At 54.7% G+C, this 16,603-nt stretch overlaps 1 protein-coding gene across 5 annotated transcripts in view; it reads left to right on the forward strand.

Moving 5' to 3' along the window:
* Positions 1–15,534, forward strand: part of DIP2A (disco interacting protein 2 homolog A) — a 106,355-nt gene extending 90,821 nt beyond the window's left edge. For 3 of the 5 annotated variants that reach the window (XM_027582435.2, XM_027582436.2, XM_027582437.2), the window contains exons 26-37: positions 1,746–1,867; positions 1,961–2,072; positions 3,196–3,305; positions 3,795–3,925; positions 5,274–5,442; positions 6,031–6,201; positions 8,571–8,632; positions 9,286–9,343; positions 10,658–10,732; positions 12,066–12,240; positions 12,773–12,896; positions 13,561–13,813. In XM_027582435.2, coding sequence (XP_027438236.1) covers positions 1,746–1,867; positions 1,961–2,072; positions 3,196–3,305; positions 3,795–3,925; positions 5,274–5,442; positions 6,031–6,201; positions 8,571–8,632; positions 9,286–9,343; positions 10,658–10,732; positions 12,066–12,240; positions 12,773–12,896; positions 13,561–13,813 — 1,562 coding nt within the window. Of the gene's footprint in view, positions 1–1,745; positions 1,868–1,960; positions 2,073–3,195; positions 3,306–3,794; positions 3,926–5,273; positions 5,443–6,030; positions 6,202–8,570; positions 8,633–9,285; positions 9,344–10,657; positions 10,733–12,057; positions 12,241–12,772; positions 12,897–13,560 lie in introns of those variants that run through there. The other 2 variants (XM_027582434.2, XM_027582438.2) reach the window with 2 other exon arrangements.
* Positions 15,535–16,603: the final 1,069 nt, after the last annotated feature.

Here is a 16,603-nt window from a genome sequence, read left to right on the forward strand (position 1 = left end):
GAGAGTATAGTAGCTGGAGGCTGAGCTGGGGTCCCCGTGGGAGGGCCCCCCATGCTTTGTACTTGCCACTGGGTGTGTTGTGTATTTCTTGGGAGTGAAGGGGGTGGCCCAGGACTTTTCCAATTTCCAAAGGGGTGTATTGAGCCAAGGGATTAAGAACCCATGCTCTCTGGAAGCTGCGGAAGGGGGATGCTGGTGGGGTCAGAAGGGTTCTCCCCACCTGTGTACCTGGAAATATGTGCGTTCAGGAAGCAGCATGAGTTTTGTGAGCTCAAGGAAGTGGGCTCCTGTCTGTGTCTTCCTCATGTGCTGTGTTGAGAAGCGACCATGCTGGGTGTAAGAGCTCTCATATGTGCCCCGGTCTGCTGGGTGTGCTCAGGGCCCTGCTCTGACCATGCTGAGCAGCCCTGGCCTCAGTGTCCGTTATTAATATTGATGGAGCACTGGGAACTTGTAATCTGGTGAAACCCACCAGCCAGGTTAAATGGGACAGTTATTTTGACCCTGGAATTGAAATAGCCTGAGGCTGGTGTCTTGTAGCCTGAGAATGCCAGGTGGGGGCCCTGTGTGCTCTGAAGGGTCTCCAGGGTGTGTGTGTAGGGGGGGCAAGCGTCTCAAGCTGGATTGAGTTCAAGATGGGAGCATAGGTTTTAAGTGTGGTATAATTCCCCCTAAGACTTAAACATTTAGAAATCTGAAGGAACATTTGGTGGTCACGTGTCATGATGTATAGCTGAGAGCCAGGAGGGATGCCCAGGCCTGAGAACAGATGTGCGAGGAGTTGCAGCCTTCCAAGTTTCCATTTCTCCAAGGGGGCAGACCCCCACCTCATGCTCCCCATCACCTCCTGTAGCTCTGTTCTCCTTGGTGGGCAGACCCCTCCCACTCCCGTGTTCCCTCCTTTTCAGAGCCGGGCAGCCCGTCCCTCAAAAAGTTCCTACTTCCCTTGCTCACCTACCCTGCACTTGGCCCCCGTGCACAGGAATGGTAGGCCTAGTGCTGCTCCCGGGCTGGAGACCTCCTGCCCTCGGTGCCCTCCTCTGTGCCACAGACACACCCTCTTCTACCATCCAGCCTTTCAGGATAGTCTCTCTACATCCCTCATAGCGCTTTCTACAAATATGATGCCAGCAGGTCGGGTCTGGGACTGGGAGGGAGTCCTGCAGGACCAGCCAAGATCGGAATGAAATAGAGTTTATTGAAGGTGTAGAGAGCGCACAGCTATGGACAGAGTGCTTGGGAGACTCTGGGAAGGAGAGAGTCCCATCTTTGTTTGGGGTGTTGGGGGTTTTACTGGGGACTGTGGTATGGTGTGCATGTCCTCTCAGTCATTGGGAGCTGATTTAGGGGATGTTCCTTGGAGCCAGGGGGCCTTGGCTTAGAGATGTCTCTAGAGCTGAGGGTCCAGAATACTCCTTCTCACAGGTCAGATCGTTCCTTAGATGTTACCTATTCTAAAGAAATCACTAACTCCTCGTCCCTTACAAGGGGGACCTACACCATGTGCATGTGTAAAGTGGGGGTGCAGGTCTTAGCAAGAATAGAGGCAAGAAAGGGAGCAAAAATCAGATGGTTGTGGGGCCCTTCGGTTTCCCTGTGTCAGTGCCATGTCGGTTTGCGTAGTCGCGGCTTTGTCCGGATGGCGCTGGGCTGGGACGCTCTCATCCGTTCGGCCCTCCGTGGTCCTGCGTGCTGTTTGTCGCGTTCCGCCCATACTGCCCCTCTCTGACCACGTGTCTTCGCAGGGGTGGACCTCATTGCTGCCTTCTACGGCTGTCTGTACTGCGGCTGCGTGCCCGTCACGGTGCGGCCCCCGCACCCCCAGAACCTCGCCACCACGCTGCCCACTGTCAAGATGATCGTGGAGGTGACCAGGGGCGGGCGGGGGCCTGTGCCGTCCACCGTGTCATCTCTCCCAGGCCCGGGTCCCGCTCACACCTTCAACCCCCGTGCTCTGCAGGTCAGCAAGTCCGCCTGCGTCCTCACCACACAGGCCATCATGCGGCTGCTCAGATCTAGAGATGCAGCCACCGCCGTGGACGTCAGGACCTGGCCGACCATTCTGGATACAGGTGCGGGTCCTCGGCGCCTGCGGTGTGTGCGCTGGCCCCCGGGACACACCACCTTTCCTTTCTTTGTTGTACGGATTCTACACTTGCCACCAAACAATAAAAGTTGGGTGGGAGCAGCTGAAATAGGTGGTGAAGGGCCGCTCGCCTCTGGGCCTCCCTCACAGCGGGTCCCCTGCACCTGCGGGGCAGAGGTCCTTGTCGGCAGCCGGTGTGTCTGCAGACCACCCCTCCTCGTGCTGCTTCCCACGCCTGTGCAGCAGGTGGTCCCACAGCACACACCTCTGTCCTTTGTCCCGTCATTGGTGAGTGCCGCTGTACCCCATGAGATGCTTGTGGGCCAATAGCAAGGGCTGTAAACCCCTGGACCGCTATGCCTCAAGCCGTGAGGTCAGCCTGGGGCTGAGATGCCCCAAACTAGCAGCACCCCACAGGCTTTGTTGGTGAGCTGTGGTGCACAGCCACAGGGGGGCCAGCCAACGAGCAGGCAGGCGTCCCTCCTGACCCCCGCACCTGGCAGACATCTGCCCTTGCACTCCAGGGCAAGCGGTCAGGGATTGTGTTGTCTGTGGCCACCCGCCCGGTACCCATCTACCGTCCTGGGGAGCTGGTCCAGGGCAGCCGGTGTGGGGCCCTGGTGGCTCAGGAGCAGACTGGCTCCAGACAGTCCTGTTGCTTGGCCAGCTTGCGGCAACGTAGGCTCCAGCCCTTGCCTCACTTGAGTCCACCTCGTGGTCTTACAGGAACGATGAAGCAGGGAGAGCCCTGGGAGCCTGCCCATAGCTCTCGCTGTGGTCGGAGCTCTCACTAATAATAGTGGTTCAGCCACAGGCTCTTTGACCTTTGGCAAGTCCTTGCTCCTCCGAACTCTGGCACTGGTAAATGCACCTCGCCCACTGTCCCTGGCACCACGCACTCAGAGCAGTCATGGTGGGTCTGCTCCACATGACATTTTCCTGAAGGTTAAAATGAGCTTCCCCACGTATGCACATGGCCTGCTGTCTCCAGGCCTCCCTCCTGTTCCGCACGGGCTCTCCCCAGGACTCCCCAGGTACGGATCATGTTTTCTTTCTCCCTTTGAGAGCCTGGAGTAGCGTTAACATTACTGGGGTCGCTGCTTCAACAGATGACATACCAAAAAAGAAGGTGGCGAACATTTTCAGGCCCCCGTCTCCAGATGTGCTCGCATACTTGGACTTCAGCGTGTCAACTACGGGGATATTAGCAGGCGTGAAGGTGGGTCCTGAGGTCATAGCTCTTACTTGCTTCTGCCTCTGACGGGTGGGGAGAAAGGGTGTTGGGTGCAGGTTTACACAGGTCCCCACTCTCATCCACAGCTGGAGGCAACAATAGTGTTCCTTGAAGTTTGTGTTAAATACCAGTAAACCCTCAGAATCAGGTTAGCCCGAGAACTGTGCATATTTTGATGTTTTATGGTAACAGCTAAACTTTAGAATTTATAACTAGCTTTGGGAGCGGGTGGCTTTGATGAGTCTGTCTCCTTACCAGGAGCCAGGAGCTCCATTAAATTTTTTCATCTTCTGAAATCTCATTTAGAAGGTCTTTAGTGTGCCATATCCTGTGTATTATTTGGTTTGAATGGGGATTTGAGCCAGCCATCCTTTAAGGAGGCAACTGTGTCTGGCTGCATGGTTGACAGGCACTGCTGTTCACTTTCTGTCTTCCCTCACATCGCTGACCAGAACTTCCATTTTACTCCTTAAGATGTCACACGCAGCCACAAGTGCCTTGTGCCGCTCCATAAAGCTGCAGTGTGAGCTCTACCCCTCGAGGCAGATCGCCATATGCCTTGATCCCTACTGTGGCCTCGGCTTCGCCCTGTGGTGTCTGTGCAGGTGAGTGCTGCAGGTGGTGAGCAGGTGGTGAGCAGGTGAGTGCTGCAGGTGGTGAGCAGGTGAGTGCTGCAGGTGGTGAGCAGGTGAGTGCTGCAGGTGGTGAGTAGGTGAGTGCTGCAGGTGGTGAGTAGGTGAGTGCTGCAGGTGGTGAGCAGGTGGTATGCAGGTGAGTGCTGCAGGTGGTGAGCAGGTGAGTGATGCAGGTGGTGAGTAGGTGAGTGCTGCAGGTGGTGAGTAGGTGAGTGCTGCAGGTGGTGAGCAGGTGGTGAGTAGGTGAGTGCTGCAGGTGGTGAGCAGGTGGTGAGTAGGTGAGTGATGCAGGTGGTGAGCAGGTGGTGTGCAGGTGAGTGCTGCAGGTGGTGAGCAGGTGAGTGATGCAGGTGGTGAGTAGGTGAGTGCTGCAGGTGGTGAGTAGGTGAGTGCTGCAGGTGGTGAGCAGGTGGTATGCAGGTGAGTGCTGCAGGTGGTGAGCAGGTGAGTGATGCAGGTGGTGAGTAGGTGAGTGCTGCAGGTGGTGAGTAGGTGAGTGCTGCAGGTGGTGAGCAGGTGGTATGCAGGTGAGTGCTGCAGGTGGTGAGCAGGTGAGTGATGCAGGTGGTGAGTAGGTGAGTGCTGCAGGTGGTGAGTAGGTGAGTGCTGCAGGTGGTGAGCAGGTGGTGAGTAGGTGAGTGCTGCAGGTGGTGAGCAGGTGGTGAGCAGGTGAGTGCTGCAGGTGGTGAGCAGGTGGTGTGCAGGTGAGTGCTGCAGGTGGTGAGCAGGTGAGTGATGCAGGTGGTGAGTAGGTGAGTGCTGCAGGTGGTGAGCAGGTGGTGAGCAGGTGCCCCTGCACCTTGCCTGCCTGCAGGACTGGAATCACTTGTGTCATTTTGGGGGCCTTAACATTCATTTTTGGTGCCCAGGCAGTCTAAGATGAACATGTGAGTGGGTTCATTTGGGGGTGAAAAGGATCGGAGCCTGAGTTTGGAACTGAGTAAAAAGAGTAAAAATACATTTTTCACTACATATAAACAGTATCCGTTACCAGTAATAGGGAAGAGACTACTTAATTTCAACAAATACTAGGAGGTAGCAACGGATCTCTGGAAGTAGAAAGCCAGAGTCTGCAGCCAGCAGGTTCTGTCCCTAACTGTGACTCTGGATCCTTCCAAAGTGCTTAGACGGAGACCACACCCCTGTGTCACCCCCTGCTCCCCACAGAATTTTCTAGTGAAACTCCCACTTGAATTAGGGCCAAGTTGTGCCCAGTTCTGGCTTAGAAAGAAGTGTCCTCGGGGAAGGAAAGAGGCAGAGATGCAGGTGGCCAGGGCACCTCGTGGGCGGTCCTGACCCCCTCCCTGCACTCTCCCAGCGTCTACTCAGGACACCAGTCCGTCCTGGTGCCCCCACTGGAGCTGGAGAGCAACGTATCCCTGTGGCTGTCTGCCGTCAGCCAGTACAAGGCCCGGGTCACCTTCTGCTCCTACTCGGTGATGGAAATGTGCACCAAGGGCTTGGGAGCGCAGACGGGCGTCCTCAGGGTGAGTGAGCGACCCTGCTTGCTTTCCTTTCAGAGTGTCCAAACCAGGGGCTCCTACTTGTTTCTAAACGGGACCCTGGGAACCTTAAGCAAAGACCCCCAAGATCTGTTCAAGCCATTTGTGGAAATAGAGTAGAGCCACACTGGCTCCATGGTGCTTTATCCCGGACCCCACCATGCTGCGAGCTCCTCGCTGTGCCCCTAGAGGTCCCTCCCTTCCTCTGCACACCCCACACATCAGAGGATGGTGTGAGAGCCAAGCAGGGGTGCAGGGAGCAGAGTGCGGTGGGCAGGGGAGCCAGGGTGGGGAGGTGGGGCCCATACAAGTTCTGAGTGCACCATGGGGCCCAGGGGCCTGGAGCAGGGGTACAGGAGGCCAGGAGTGGGTGCAGAGCTGAGGGGCCCCCTCCAGTGCTTTCATGCTTAGGACCCTGGGGAACTGAGACCACCCAGTGAGACCCAGGGGAGGAGGAGGCTGGGGTTTGTGGTTTGCTTCCCGCTCACCCTGCTCCTGCACCAGGTGCCCCTGGGGGTGCCCCGCCAAGCCTTCCTCAGATGGCTCAGGACCATTCCGCCACCCCTCCCACAGATGAAGGGGGTGAACCTGTCCTGCGTGCGCACCTGCATGGTGGTCGCAGAGGAGAGGCCCAGGATCGCGCTCACGCAGTCCTTCTCCAAGCTGTTCAAGGACCTGGGGCTGCCAGCACGTGCGGTGAGCACCACATTCGGTTGCAGGGTCAACGTGGCCATCTGCCTCCAGGTAAGGCCTGCTGGGGAGCCCCCCCTCCTGCCGCCCTCCTGCCGCCCTCCATGTGCTGTCCTGCCTTCTGGTCCCTGGTCCCTGCTTGTCCTCTGAGCCTTTTATGTTCACTTCCATATGTCAGTTCAGCCTGTGAGCTGGAAGGTTTTATTGTAAAAGATATTCTAGTCTCCTAGATGAACAAAGGCTCATTTGAAAACAACACGTTCTTGAGCAGCGGCTATTCACTTACCTGGAAAAATCTCTAAGGTGGATACAATATGTAGCTAATTTTTTTTTTTTTAAGATTTTATTTATTTATTTGACAGACAGCGAGAGAGGGAACACAAGCGGGGGGAGTGGGAGGGGGAGAAGCAGGCTTCCCACGGAGCAGGGAGCCCGATGCGGGGCTCGATCCCAGGACCCTGGGATCATGACCTGAGCCGAAGGCAGACGCTTAACTGTCTGAGCCACCCAGGCGCCCCTGTAGCTAATTTTTTAAAGCTTATGACATTTACCAATTTTAAATGGAAACATTAATTAACGTGGTGGTTTGTATTGCCCCAAATTCATTTTTGAAACATTAAGGTATTTTACTTATTAAAAGGAAAACACGAAGTTTCAGAAATTGAACAGCTAGAGTATGTCTAATGCTGCTTCAGATGGCTGGCTGTTTTCCGGATTTGGTACTAGTATCTGCATTTCACTTCTTCGTAAAAACATACTGAATGCCGGGCGCCTGGGTGGCTCAGTTGGTTAAGCGACTGCCTTCGGCTCAGGTCATGATCCTGGAGTCCCGGGATCGAGTCCCGCATCGGGCTCCCTGCTCAGCAGGGAGTCTGCTTCTCCCTCTGACCCTCTTCCCTCTCGTGCTCTCTGTCTCTCATTCTCTCTCTCTCAAGTAAATAAATAAAATCTTTAAAAAAAAAAAAACATACTGAATGCCTTCCTCACGGACACGGTATAGGAATTACGGGGTGTGGAAGAGGCATCCCTGGAGCCCGGGCCTCTGCGCAGCCTTGGTCCTTGGCACCCGGCACACCTTTCCTGGGCCAGCCTGTCCCCGGCCCAGGGCCGGTCTGTCACGCAGAGGCCGTCCTCCTGTTTTCCGGGCATTTCTGCTGATGTCCTCCCCGCCGTGAAGACTCTGCTGGCCTCTCCAAGCCTCAGACCCTCGCCCGTGGCAGGAGGAGGTGGGCTGGGGCCCCCTCCTCACGTCCCTTCCTATTGTAGAAAGTATGACCAAGTGTCAGGCTGTTGATGCACAGTTCAAGGCTGTAAGTGAACACCTTCCTCTCTGCTCAGCATCTAAAAGCCGGTGCCCTCTTTACTCGATATTTGAAGGTGTCTGTACCATTTGTCGGCACGTGGGATGCCACGTAGGATTGCCAGACTCTTAATGGGTTGTTCACATTTGCGCTTTGAGATGCAGTGACGTATTTTGCTTTCTCTTACGTGTGTTTCTCACGTGGCCTGTTGCTTCCTGTTTGTTTCCTGTGGCTGTCTCCTCCCTGTCTCCCTCTGCTGGCATTCTCTGCCTCTGTCAGCCCAACAGGCTGGGAAAGCTGGCTGAGCAGGTACGACCTTGACCTCAACCTCAAGGCACCTCTGTGCTTCCCCCAAGAGTTCCTGTGGCTTCTTGTGAATTCCAGACAAACGCATGTGTCTTTCCTGTCTGACTTTGCTCACAGTGGCTGTTATTGACATATTACAAAAGCTCCTTTGAAACCAAGTGGAAGAGCAAAGCCATTTTCCAAAAGAACGTACAGTCCTAGCATTGCCCGTGGAGGAAGGGCCATGTTTGGTCTCAAAGAAGACACTTGTTTTAACCAGGGCAGACGTGGGTTACACTGTCTGGGGTCTTCAGAGAGTGACGTCGAGCAGAGTGTCCATTTAACTCCATGTTCCTTATCTACTAAATGGGCCCTAATAGCCTCGGCAGGGTCAATGCCAAGTCTCCGAAGAGAGGCGAGAAGGGTGAATCCCCGAGAGAGCCTCTACTCTGCTCTGCCCTTGGTAGAATCCAGTTGGCCGGCGAGAGGCCAGGCCTGATCTGACGGCGTGGCGGAAATGCCCTCCAAAATCTACGGTGGTGTTTCTACCATCGCACGGAGGGTAGGGACCAGCGGGAACACAAAGCTGTTAGAACTGACGAGTAAAATTGTAGGATTTTGCTGGACGCTCCACCTGATGTTGTTGAGCCAGGTAGATGTTTGGATGGAGGGCGTCCGTGCCCGCGGGCAGGCTCACTGCCCCGGGCAGAGCTGCTGCCTTCCTGGGTGTCCTCTGGGGACCCGGGAGGGGCTGTCACGCGGCTGTGCCCGTGTAGAGATGCAGACGCGCTCCTGCAAACCCGATGAAGGGAGGTTCCTCTGCTGCTCTCCTTTCAGGGCACGGCCGGCCCGGACCCCACCACCGTCTACGTAGACATGAGGGCGCTGCGCCACGACCGGTAAGGGCCCATCCACACCCGCAGGGGAACTTGTGTGGGCTGATGGGTCCCGAGCCGACCTCCCAGCATCCTGTTGTGAGCGGCTGGCTGGCTGGGTCCCCTGGGGAGCCTGGGCTGCCTTCTCGGCCCCTCGTGTCAGCACAGCTCAGGCAGCATCCCTGAACCTGTGGTTCCCACCCCTGGAGGGATGATGGGAGTTACCCAACACCTGACATGGGTCGTCTTACGGGGTAGAAAACAAGCAAACCAGCCAATGGCAAGCATGTTTTTCCCATGATACCATTTTAAGACTGGACTTAGCGTTTTCGTCAGTAAATGTGCGCTGGGGGCCACCAGTGTGTCCCTGTGGGTCTGGTCCCTCCCAGTTCCGAAGCTGGGTCCTGGTTCTGGACCCTCAAACGTGGCCACGCTGCCCCTTGATGTAAACAGCGGTGGAGCTTCCTGGGGGTGGGGCCAGCAGGTGGGGGGGGGGTTGGGAGGAGGGTGCAGAGAAAGCTGGAGCCAACCCCTGCCCTGAGTTGGAGCCAGTCAGCAGGCAGTCACTGCTCCAAGGTCACGGCAAGGTCATGAGTCTGAAGGCGAGGCATTGTCCATAGACCAACCTTTATAGTGACAAGCAGTTTCTGATGACCTTTTCCCTTGTTAATTTTCAGGGTACGGTTGGTAGAACGGGGTTCTCCGCACAGTCTGCCATTGACGGAGTCTGGAAAGGTAGTGGGAGCTGGAACTTGGCCCTTGGCGGGTTCCGAGAGTTCAACATGTCCCGATGGACACAGGTCGATGGGGGTCGCAGCTGGGCTGATGCGGAGGGCTCCTCTCCTCCTCATCACTCACACAAGGACATCAGAAAGGAGGGAGGGGCAGAAGCCCAGAAGGAGCTCCCACTGGGGTCTTGAGGCTGCTGGGCCCCTTCGGTCAGGGCCCCGATGCCCCCAGGGGGATCTGGAGAACAGGTGTTCTCAGAGCCAGGGAAAGTTCGAGGGAAAGAAGAGCGCCCGCATGGCTTTATCAGGCGGTGTGATGCAGTGGGGGGATGGCCTGGGCTTCAGGAGACAGCAGGGTCAAGGGCAGGGCTGGGTGCCCAGCGTCGCAGCCAGGAACAGATGGCCCCGATCTCAGGGCTTCCCACTGCTCCTGCAGTGTGCCGGTGCTAGGCCGAGGGCAGAGAGGTGGCCCGTCCTGTTCCTGCACAATCCCAGAGGCAAGAAATGGAGGTTGGCACGGCCCACACAGCCTGGAAGGGCCACCCCGATTCTGCTCCCACACCATTAGGGTCACAGCGACTGCTAGGGACAGGGCAGTGGAGACGGCAACAGCACAAGAGCCTTGTGCCTGCAGAGGGTGACCAGGGTCGGGCTTCTGAGGAGGGACAGCCACAGACATGAGGCGCAGAAGGCTCTGCTGGTGCAAAGGTCCTGGGGTGGGAGTGTGGGCCTTGGAGGGGCCAGTGTGGCTGGAGCTGAGCTGGGGGAGAGGAGGAAGATGGCCATGGGCGACAGAGCCTGCATCCCCATGTTCCTGTGACCCTTGACCCTCCCTCCCATCTGCCTGGAGGTCCCCACTGCCATCTGTTTTGTATGTGGGGACGCCACCAGACAGAACAGGTGTCCGGGTGGTCTGACCAGAGCCAGTGCCCCTGCCTTCCTGAGCCAGCGGCAGAGTAGGACTGACTCCATGTCTTCACGGGTGGCTCCCCAGGCCAGGCTGGGGCTCACCGAGCCGGCACACAGAGCCCTGGCAGTGGCCCATGGCGTGTGGATGGCACCCTATACCTGTGGGCCCCTGCAAGGAGCAGGTTCTCCTCGTGTGGCCTTAGTGAAAGACCCCAGGTGTGGGAGATGCTTAAGGAGACCCTCCTTACCCCTCTCGACATCTGAAATAGGGTCCATTCTTAGGAACTGGGATAATTTTGCTAAGATTCACAATTTATTTTTGTCTATTAAAAAGTCTCTTATTTCTGTGAAAAATCGGTGTCTGATTTAGGTTCGCGTCTAACCCTCCTGATCACTCACATCCTCTTTCCAGATCCTCCCTGGGGTGAAGGTCATTATTGCGCACACTGAAACCAAAGGGCCCCTTGGAGACTCACACCTGGGAGAGGTAAGGTGGGGGGCCGGAGCCCCCACGGTCTCAGCAGCTGCCCCGACTCGTCTCCCCAGTCTGTCCCAGAGTCGGGAATTCTCAGCCGTTTGGGGTCACACATACTTTGGAGAAGCTGTTTTGCTCCTGCCCCTACTGCACCCATTTGTGTGGGCGGGTCCCGCTGGGGTCCCGCAGGATGAAGCCCACCCCAGGGTTTGCTCTCCGGCGAAGGGGAACCTCAAGTTTTGTGGGCACTGGGAGGCCCGAGGAGCTGTCCAGAGACTGTGATTCCCCTTGAAAAGCAGTCCCCGAGGGAGGGGCTGGCTGGGGGCAGACATAGGCTTGGGGGGGGGTTGCTCTGTGTCCTTAGGATGCAAGCTTTGTGGGAGTCACTGTGCCGACACAATGTGTCGTGCATGGGAGTGGGTCCTGAGTGACTCGGGGCGGGTGGGACCGTTCCCTGGGGGCTGGGGGCCCAGGCCGCTCCGTTGTGGTGGGAACGTCTCAGGCTTCCAGTTCCAGCCTCTGTGGGCGAGCACCAGGTGGGCACAAGGACCACTGTGCTCTGCTGTGGACAGCTTCTGGGGTCCTGGCAGATGGGGTTCAGGGGTATTTACACAGATGCTGCCCAGTTTGTCTGATGGGGGCCTTCCAGGGGTCGCTCAGTGTCCTGATTGTCCTGACGGCTCCCGTCCGGGGTGTAGTCAGCATGGGGCCGCCCCTCAGCCCTCCCCCTTCCTGGCCAGCTGGACCCAGGCCTGTTAGGGCAACAGTTTGCCCCCAAGGTGGTCATGGAGGGTCTGTGCCAGGCTGGGAACCTGCCTCTTAGGGCAGGAGGCCCTGTTGGCCACCCCGTGTCCTCTTTGAGATGCCGTCTGGGGGGTGTCTAGAATCAGGTGCTCAGTCTGGGGAGCTGACTGTGGGTCCTGGATGGGCCCTGTGTTTAGAAGGACACCCCAGGGGACCCCACAACACTTGGTACCGCTAGCCCGTGTGCGGCCGACGGCTGTGTGGGTGTGTGTAGACTCGGCATGTCCGCAGGGGAGGTTTGGCAGCCATGCCTGCTCTGTCCTGTGAGCCCTCCCTCCCTTCACCTGTCCCCGAGCAGACGTGCGGGGGCTCCCAGAAACCTTCCTAGGGCAAAGAGAGGAATGCTTCACTTAAAGGAGAGAAAAGTTGTTTGCTTGCTTTTCGTGCCTGGAATTTTAACTTCATTCACAAGAGAAAAGAGCTCGCTCTCCCGCCGCCTCTGTTAAGTGTTTCCTTAAGCACTCTGGGCTGGTGACGTCTCCTGACAGTCTGTGTCCAGCATTTGTGATGTGCCAACATTCTCGTCCTCTGAGCCCTGCAGATCTGGGTGAGCAGCCCGCACAATGCTACAGGCTACTACACGGTGTACGGGGAGGAGGCACTGCACGCCGATCACTTCAGTGCCCGGCTGAGTTTTGGAGACACCCAGACCATTTGGGCGAGGACTGGCTACCTCGGTTTCCTTCGAAGAACAGAGCTCACGGATGCCAGTGGAGGTGAGGGTTGCCTCTGGACCCGCCGCACCGGTGCTGATGTGTGTTGGGGTCTGTCCGCACTGCCCGCGAGCCGCAGCATCTCAGACATCCTGCTGGCTCACCTCGCCCTTTGCTGTGAGCTTGTGTCGTGAGGTGGGGGGGGCAGGGATGTGCTCTGGTAGCAGTTTTCTCTGAAAATGGCTATTTTGCCCCTGTGGCTGTCCCTCACTGGCCTTGGGGTGTTGGTGACAAGGCCACCAGGCCCTCCCCACGTGGGACCCCTGAAAGCTGCAGAGTCCCTTGGGCCACCACAGTTTGCCCAGATCAAGTCAGAACTAGGTGTCCCTGCAGATGCTGTTTCATTCCAGAGATGGCACAAAGTATTTTACAGTGTGTGTTCACACCCTGACGTGGGTCTCCTGAGGGGGTGACTGGCCGGCTCATGGGCGGGAGGCTCAGTCGTCCCACATAGCATGACTCGGGGCTGACACGGATGCAGATGCGCCCGGTGTCCCCTGGGTGTCCTTCTGAGGTGTGCGAACCGTGTTCACAGAGCGACATGACGCGCTGTATGTGGTCGGGTCTCTGGATGAGACGCTGGAGCTGAGAGGCATGCGCTACCACCCCATTGACATCGAGACGTCCGTGGTCCGAGCCCACAGGAGCATCGCTGAGTGGTGAGAGCCATGTCCTGCCTGGCCCAGCCCGCCTCCAGCAGCAGACCCCAGACCTCTTGCAAGCTCTTTCCTTACCTCCTAATCAGTCTCAAAACGTGAGGTCCCTCAGTTATCCTGAAGTGTTTCTGCTTTTACTTGAACTTTTTATTTTATTTTTTAAAGATTTTATTTATTTATTTGAGACAGAGAGAATGAGAGAGAGAGAGCACACGAGAGGGGGGAGGGTCAGAGGGAGAAGCAGACTCCCCGCTGAGCAGGGAGCCCGATGCGGGACTCGATCCAGGGACTCCAGGATCATGACCTGAGCCGAAGGCAGTCGCTTAACCAACTGAGCCACCCAGGCGCCCTTACTTGAACTTTTTAATTGAAATGGTTGCGACTCCTGATGTCTTCCCTTGGTGGGGAGCTTGAACTGGGTCAGGCACAGCTTTCAGCATCAGCTAATACTCGGTTCTTATTCAGGGCTTTAATTGGAATAGAGATTCCTAGAAAATGCACTTAGCCTAACCCTTGCATTGTTAGTGATGTTAAGCTGTGGTGTAATGTCAGCAAACGTTTGTGATTTCTCTCACTGCTCTCTTTTTGGCACTGTTTCCCGCATGTCCGTGTGGCCCAGAGGCCTGTGCCTACCCCCCATGTGACGCTGCCTGTCTTGTCCCTGCAGCGCCGTGTTCACCTGGACCAACCTGCTGGTCGTGGTGGTGGAGCTGGATGGGCTGGAGCAGGACGCACTGGACCTGGTGGCTCTGGTCACAAACGTGGTGCTGGAGGAGCATCACCTGGTTGTGGGCGTGGTGGTCATCGTGGACCCTGGTGTGATTCCCATCAACTCGCGGGGCGAGAAGCAGCGCATGCACCTTCGAGACGGCTTCCTGGCCGACCAGCTGGACCCGATCTACGTGGCCTACAACATGTGAGCGCAGCTCCTCAGCCCTGTGCCTCCCGCGGCGGGAACCGGCAGAGGCATCGGGCCACCAGCGGCCACCAGGAGAAGGGCTCCAGTCCTCCCGAGCGTCGCGCCCCATCTTCCTCTGCTTGTTCAGATCCGTCTCCAGGCTCCCCAAATCTCACTTGGGAAACCGCTTCCTGGACCATCTGAAGAAGTGTCTTGCTCTTGGAGGACATTTAGGAGAGCAGGAATGTCAGTACTTGAACAGAGGGCTGCGTGAGGGGAGAGGCAGGCCCGGCTCGGGGAGGGGAGGCATTGCAAGTGCGCTACTGTGTTGCAAGTTTGCACTTTTTTTAGGCTGAAAATATAGTTCTTGAATTTAAAAATTCAGTTATTTATTCCCACTTCCTATATAGAATTCATGCTAGGAAGAACTTGAGGCCCCTAGTCCGTGTGCTTCACTTCTGTTTCACAGGGAGGAGCTGAGCGAGGGCAGCAGGTCCTGGCTGCAGCCCCCCCACCCCTCCCCCACCCCTGCGCTCACAGGGCGCTTCCTGTGCTGGTTGGATGTGGAAATGTGTGAGAACGCGTGTGCCCGATCGTCCGCGTTTGTTGTCACTGATCCTCGGGAAGTGCCACTTGGGGCTGTCAGGTTAGATGCTTGCTTTTGGGCAGATAAACCAGCATTTAGTCTTAAACCACTTCCTAGGTTTGTCACTTCATGCTGTTTAGTTAACTTCCTCGTTTTCCTAACACCACCGGATAAGTCCTTCTCAATCCGTGGAATTGTGTTGAATTGTTATTTTTATTCCTATGAACAGACTTGGGGGCATTGGCGGCAGTGCCTGGGGCGTTCAGATCCTCGGTGCTGCTTGCTGAGCACCCTGCACGGGCTCCAGGGGCCGTGGACAGAGCCTTGTCCCCCGACCCTGGACTTCACAGTTTGAGTTGTGTGCCTATAAAACTTGGCCAAACTGCATTCAGTTATTTTATTCAAACCTGATGAAACTGACTGATCTAACATTATAGTAAAGCTAAATCAAAGAAGAGAATGTAAAATCCTTTAGATACTTAAAAGAATTTGAAGCAAAGCTCAAATCTAAGATTATTTTTATATAGCTCTTAAAGAGTATGTTATGAAGTTGTGGGGTTTTGGGGGGATTGAGTGTGGGAAAGTTTATGAATTATGCATGCTTCCTAGGAACAACCAGGTGTTTCCGGAATTAGCCTGGAGCAGTGCCTAACAAAGCTATTATTAATTCTCTACCATTTTAAATTCACCACCAAATGAGCCTGGCCAGCTGGGCCAACTCTCACATCTCTTATTTGGCTACAGGTAGCACGTGCGTATTAGTTCTGTTTGCCTATGGTGTTGAGCTGCCGTGTAATATGTTACAACATACTGGAATCCTAATAAGCCTATTGTAATTATGTACATAATCTGTATAACTTATTGTTTGACATACAGAGGTTCTAGCAGTGGACTAACGGACATTCCTTGTAATAGAGTGACCGGTGGGGAAAAACTACCTAACCCTAATCTCAATGTTGTAGTTTTATAGCAAACAAATATTGTAAAATTTTTGTATTGAGAGGTCAGTGGCAGTAAGACAAAGTGTCTTGTAAATTAAGATTTTAGGAAGCGCATTAAAATGTTTTAAAATTACTCTCTGGGAATTCTGTATATCACAGTATAATTTTTTTATATCATTATGTTAATAAAAGGTATTGACTATTTGTAATTCTGCACTTTGAAATGTGTGAAATGTTTTTTAAATTATCCCAAATAGGATGTATTTTATTATGCATTCTTTTTTCTGAATATAAAAGCTTTTATGCTTACAGCATAAAATCTACAAAGCATATTAAAGTGTGAAGGAGAAAATTATGATCTCCTCTCATCCTACCTCTGCGAAATAGCAGCATTCGTATCTGCTAAAAACCCTTTCAGGGATTAATTTTTTCTTTATTAAAATTTTTACAAAATTAGGGTCCTATGCTTTTATATCCATTTTTGTACTTAATAAATTACAGACTTTGAATCTATCACATATATTCTTCTACATGTTTTAGCTGCTGTGTGCCATGACTGACGGTAGGTTTACCCCTGCTGTCCGCTGGTGGTGGGTGACGTACGTTAGCCGCACTGGGTACCCGCCCGTCCGCAATGGCAGTTGCTGTCTCAGACGCAGTTCCTGCAGGGAGAGTGACCAGGTCAGAGTTCATCCCAGTTTGAAAGGCCATGTGGCAGTGACCTCTTTCCAGCAGCCCCTGGTATTGGCAACGGACTCTTGGCCAAGATTAAAATAAGTCCTTGCCAAATTGATGGTCAATTAAGTGTCATATCTGGTCATATTAAGTATGTTTTCATGTGTCGTTTTGATTTCTCATTTGATTCATTCTATTCAGATCTGCCGATTCTTACTGTGCTCAAAGGTTTTTTGGTTGATTTGTAGGAGCCGTTTTATATGAAGGATTATAATGTCCATATAGGCCATACTGTGTCTAGTAGGTCATTTGGTCGATTCTGTTTGTTTTAGTTTAGGTTTGTTTTTTGTTTTTTTTTAAGATTCTTATTTGAGGAGACACATAGAACGAGCCTGAGTGGGGGGTGGGGGGGAGAGCAGGGAGGAGAGGGAGAAGCAGACCCTCCCGCCGAGCAGGGAGCCCGATGCAGGGCTCGATCCCGGGACTCCAGGATCATGACCTGAGCTGAAGGCAGACTCTTAACCACTGACTGAGCCACCCAGGCAGCCCAGTTTAGGTTTGTTTGGGTTTTTTTTTAATGTTCTAAGTATTTTATGCTAACTATGGTTAC

Source organism: Zalophus californianus, chromosome 1 (genome assembly GCF_009762305.2).
Source record: "Zalophus californianus isolate mZalCal1 chromosome 1, mZalCal1.pri.v2, whole genome shotgun sequence".
In the NCBI taxonomy this organism is placed as follows: domain Eukaryota; kingdom Metazoa; phylum Chordata; class Mammalia; order Carnivora; family Otariidae; genus Zalophus; species Zalophus californianus.